Source organism: Hylobates moloch, unplaced genomic scaffold, assembly GCF_009828535.3.
Source record: "Hylobates moloch isolate HMO894 unplaced genomic scaffold, HMol_V3 SCAFFOLD_4699, whole genome shotgun sequence".
NCBI classification, from domain to species: Eukaryota; Metazoa; Chordata; class Mammalia; order Primates; family Hylobatidae; genus Hylobates; species Hylobates moloch.
Genome location: NW_026656974.1, coordinates 1 through 4,974, shown reverse-complemented (window position 1 = coordinate 4,974; position 4,974 = coordinate 1). Strand labels below are relative to the sequence as shown.

Genomic DNA, 4,974 nt, shown 5'->3' with positions numbered 1-4,974 from the left:
TCCCAGGCAGTCCGCGGCGTGGGCAGCAGCGAGCCGAGTAGATTGCAGCCTGGGCCACAGAGGGAAAGAAGAAAGAAAGAAAGAGAGGGAGGGAGGGAAGGAAGGAAGGAGGGAGGGAGGGAGGGAGGGAGGGAAGGAAGGAAGGAAGGAAGGAAGCTTGTTTTTTTTTTCTCTCTAAAAGACAAAGTCTCACTCTGTCGCCCAGGCTAGAGTGCAGTGGTGCAGTTTTGACCCACTCTAACCTCCACCTCCTGGGTTCAAGCAGTTCTCCTGCCTCAGCCTTCCCGGCAGCTGGGATTACAGGCGTGCACCACTACACCTGGCTAATTTTTATATTTTTAGTAGGGATAGGGTTTCACCATGCTGGCCAGGCTGGTCTCAAACTACTGACCTCAGATCATCCGCCCCACTCAGCCTCCCAAAGTGCTGGGATTACAAGTGTGAGCCACTACACCTGGCCTAGAATCTCATTTGATCCTCACAACCTCACAAAACTGTGAGCTGAAAATGTTTGGTTAGGGCATGGAGCCTTAGTGCATCTGAAGTTCTTAGAATTTTGCATAGAATCTCAGAGAAGTTGATTTACTTGCCCAAGGATATTGAGTGGCAGTCCCAGGATTCATCACAGGTCTTCTAACCTATAATCTAGTGGATTTTCCACTCTCCCATCCTACATTTGGTCCAATCTGTCTCATTTGGGCTCATTTTTCTTACAGGTTACACAAGGACAGGCTCAATCTTTCTGGCCCAAACTCAGGATCGACTGATCTCCCTGAAGCGCATCAACGCAGGGCTGAAGTACGTAAGAGTCTAGAAGCGTGTCCTGACTTTACCACACTGGCCTCTGCCAAAGAGCCTGTGAATGTCATTGTCCCTTGTGTTCTATGGCAGTGTTATAGGTATCCCTTCTGAGATCATCTCCCCCAAGAAAGTGGCCGAGCTTCACCATCTCCTCAACGTGCACGACCTGGTGGGGGCCATGCATGTTCCTGAGGATGCAGTGGTGTCTTCCGCTGACGTGGCTCTTGCCCTGGCAAGTGCTGCCTCCCAAAATGGTGAGCAGGTTTTTGCATTTTCTTAAGATAGGTTAGCAGGGAAGACATTACCTAAGGAAGTGTCTCACAGTAGGTAGTGACACCAACTCAAGTTTGGAAAGATTATCCTCTTTGGGGTACTCAGCCTCCATTTTGAACACTTAAAATTTTACTTATCTGTTAATGAGTGTTTTCCCTCAGGGCCACATTTTTAAAGTTCCAAAGAAATGCTTTTAGTGCTAATTAATGCCCCGTTTTTGGAGACAGAGCCTTACTCTTTTTGCCCAGGCTGGAGTGCCAATGGCACAATCTTGGCTCACTGCAACCTTTGCCTCCTGGGTTCATGTGATCCTCCTGCTTCAGCCTCCCAAGTAGGTGGGACTACAGGCATGCGCCACTACACCCGGCTAACTTTTTTTGTGTATTTTTAGTAGAGACGGGGTTTCGCCATGTTGGCCAGGCTGGTCTTGAACTCCTGACCTCAGATGATGCACCTGCCTCAGCCTCCCTAAATGCTGGGATTACAGGCGTGAGCCACTGTGCCCTGCCAATTAATGCCCTTTGGACTTAAGGTAATATTTTCCCCCACAGGACTTGAGAAGCTCAAGGTGAAAACACACCTTGGAAGTTTAATCCACACCTGAAATCATGAGCCCATGTTGCATTGAATGAGGGGAAGACTTAACTAGTGTCCAGGGTATCATATCCATGGTATGAGCAGGTTAGCACTTAAGGCGCACTATTTACATCCTCTCCTCTCTGCTCCATAGTTTATGATTCCAGGAATTTAATTATTGTGTTCCAAAGTCTGTTTTTAAACTGACTTGATATTTTCAATCTTGAGCAAGGCCCATTTACATAGTCTCAGGATGTGATTCTAGGGTTTTTTGTTTTTTTAAATGAAAGCATTGAGCCGGGCGTGGTGTCTCACGCCTGTAATCCCAGCACTTTGGGAGGCCAAGGCGGGCGGATCACCTGAGGCCAGGAGTTCAAGACCAGCCTGACCAACATGGTAAAACCCCATCTCTATTAAAAATACAAAAATTAGCCGGGCATGGTGGTGCATGCCTGTAATCCCAGCTACTTGAGAGGCTGAGGCAGGAGAATTGCTTGAGCCCAGGAGGCAGAGAGCGAGCCAAGATCGCACCACTACACTCCACCTTTGGCGACAAAGCAAGACTCTGTCTCAAAAATAAAATAAAATTTAAAAAAAATTAAAGCATTGACTTGACTTTGTCAGTGTTTCTTCTGGGTGGAGAACCTGCTGCACATGCCTTCATTCTGGAACATCAGATGAAGCACCAACTCTTTCTTTACCTTGGAACAGGTATTCAGATCTATGACCGGACATCTGTTCTTCATGTAATGGTCAAAAAAGGTCAAGTTACTGGAGTGGAGACAGATAAAGGACAGATTGAATGCCAGTATTTTGTCAACTGTGCTGGCCAGGTAGGTCAGCACCAACACTGATTTTCTTATTTAACGTTTGTCTCCAAGATTTTTTTGGTGTAGAGAAGTAAGATTAGTATTGTGATTGGTTATACAGATACCAGTAACTACGCTGTTTCTTGTAGGGTATTCTAAATCAGAAACCTATACTTAGTCTGCAAATAGAAGCATGTGTGACCTTGTCCTTCCTCCACACTGGGTTGATGGGTGCTATCCTGGTCAGGAAGGCCAGCAAATGGTCAGGCATTGACGTGAATCCTTGGCGCTGGGTCTTGGTGTTACAATTCATTCTACAACCTAGCAAATAACATATTAGGCTATTTTATTGTGTCAGGAATGTGGACACTAATTTCCAGGACACTGCTGCTTTTAAAGCAGATTGGCTCTTGCCTTCCATGCTATGATCCCAAAGTCAACTAAGAAATACTTTTGCCATGTGAAGTTCATTTAGTGATTGCTATTTGGGGTTTGTAGTTGAGCCCAGGCATTTTATCAAAAGGACCTCCTTTGGTTCCCATGAGCTCCTTTGACTAGCTGGTAAATGTCTCTTCCTTTGATCTCAAAGTAATTTTTATGGCTTAAAAAATGTAGTATTGCTCCCCATCCAAATAACTGAACTAAAGCAGGCTGACTTCCCACACCTGACACTGTAGCAAGAGCACACATAAGCCACTTGGAATTAATCTCAAGAGGCTGAACTTGCTCATTTTTATTTCTGTTCCTCTTCCCACCCACAAATCAACCTGTCCATTTGTAGTGGGCATACGAGCTGGGTCTGTCCAACGAGGAGCCGGTTAGTATCCCGCTACATGCCTGCGAACACTTCTACCTCCTGACTCGCCCCTTGGAGACCCCTCTGCAGAGCAGCACACCAAGTGAGGACTTGCACTTTTTTAAAAAATCTTGTTTCTTTGCCAATATCCTGTCCTCTGAAAAGAAAAACTTCTGCTAAGGACAGACTGTCTGAAAGAGTCTCATTTCTAGAGCATGTTACAGGGAGGTGGACCCAATTCTGACTTTTCTTTATTAACTCTTTATGAAAGGATGGCCAAAATTTCCATTAATAATTTTTTTTGTTTTTGTTTTGCAAGCTAATTTTAGTCCTAAACAGAGGTCATTGAGAATATTTGGACTGTCTTGTTGACATTTTAACTTGAATGCTATAGATTGTAGAAATGTCATAGGTAAACGATAGACTTAGGTGGGTTCGTAGTTCCAAGCACTATAGGAGAGGGTTCTCACATCCTTTTGACGGTCTTCATGCCTAGAATGGGCTCTGCAATCCCCCTTTGTGTTAAACTTTCGCTTGGCACAATGGGAGTTATGTGGTTTGCTTGTGGGGACTAGTCAAAGCTTCTGGGTAAGGGATAATCAGAGAAACAGTCTCCACCGAAAGTCTAAATGGGAGGATCTTCCCCCTTGACCTCAAAAGGTATTTTAAAGCTAATGAATGCCTGTGTTCATTGAATGTTCTTTCATTAGTAAAGCCATTAATGGGTGTTTTTGTTTGGTTTTTCTGTCCATTTAGAAAGCCAACTTGCCTCTAAACCCTTGTTTTTTCTCCCACTCCCCACTCCATGTCATTTCTCCACCTCAGCTATTGTGGATGCTGATGGAAGAATTTATATTCGGAACTGGCAGGGTGGCATCTTGTCTGGGGGCTTTGAGAAGAACCCGAAACCAATTTTCACTGAGGGCAAGAACCAGCTGGAGATTCAGAATCTACAGGAAGACTGGGATCACTTTGGTATGTGAACTGCATTATAACAGTAGTGGCTTATATTTGTTTAAGATGTTACATTTTTAAAAGTATTTTGAAGAATAGTTCCTTGTTTAATGTTTATAACATGAGGTACAATAGTGGCTACAGAGAGTGAATTTGCCTGGTCTAAGGATGGAGTTACTAGGTAGCAGATTCAGGGGACTAAAATCTTAGTTAATGGACATTTGCCTTATTCTTTTTAAATTTTATTCTTAGTTTTACTTTTTTTTTTTATTTCTTGAGACAGAGCCTTGCTCTGTGCTCAGACTGAAGTGCAGTTGCACAATTATAGCTCACTGCAGCCTCAAACTCCTGGTCTCATAGCTTTTTTTTTTTCTTTTTGGTAGAGACATGGTCTCGCCATGTTGCCCAGGTTGATCTCGAGCTCCGAGGTTCAAGTGATCCTTTCACCTTGGCTTCCCAAAGTGCCAAGATTACAGACGTGAGCCACTGTGCCTAGCCATTTGTGTGTGTGTGTGTGTGTTTGTGTGTGTGTGTGTGTGTGTGTGTGTGTAGTCATCTCTATCATTTTGTGTGTGTGTGAGATGGGTTCTTTCCCTGTCACCTAGGCTGGAGTGCAGTGGCATGATCATAGCTCACTGTAGCCTCAAATTCGTGAGCTCAGGCAATCCTGCCACATCAGCCTCCCAAGCAGCTGGGACCACAGGTGCTTGCCACCATGCCCAGCTAATGTTTAAATTTTTTGTTGGGCCGGGCGCGGTGGCTCAC

At 44.7% G+C, this 4,974-nt stretch overlaps 1 protein-coding gene across 1 annotated transcript; it reads left to right on the top strand.

Moving 5' to 3' along the window:
- Positions 1–716: 716 nt before the first annotated feature.
- Positions 717–4,312, top strand: LOC116465365 (pyruvate dehydrogenase phosphatase regulatory subunit, mitochondrial-like; the record flags this gene model as incomplete). The annotated part of the gene is made up of 5 exons (XM_032148461.2): positions 717–798; positions 892–1,055; positions 2,362–2,483; positions 3,241–3,358; positions 4,081–4,312. Coding segments are annotated over 5 exons (644 nt in total), but the record flags the coding sequence as incomplete, so codon positions are not given.
- Positions 4,313–4,974: the final 662 nt, after the last annotated feature.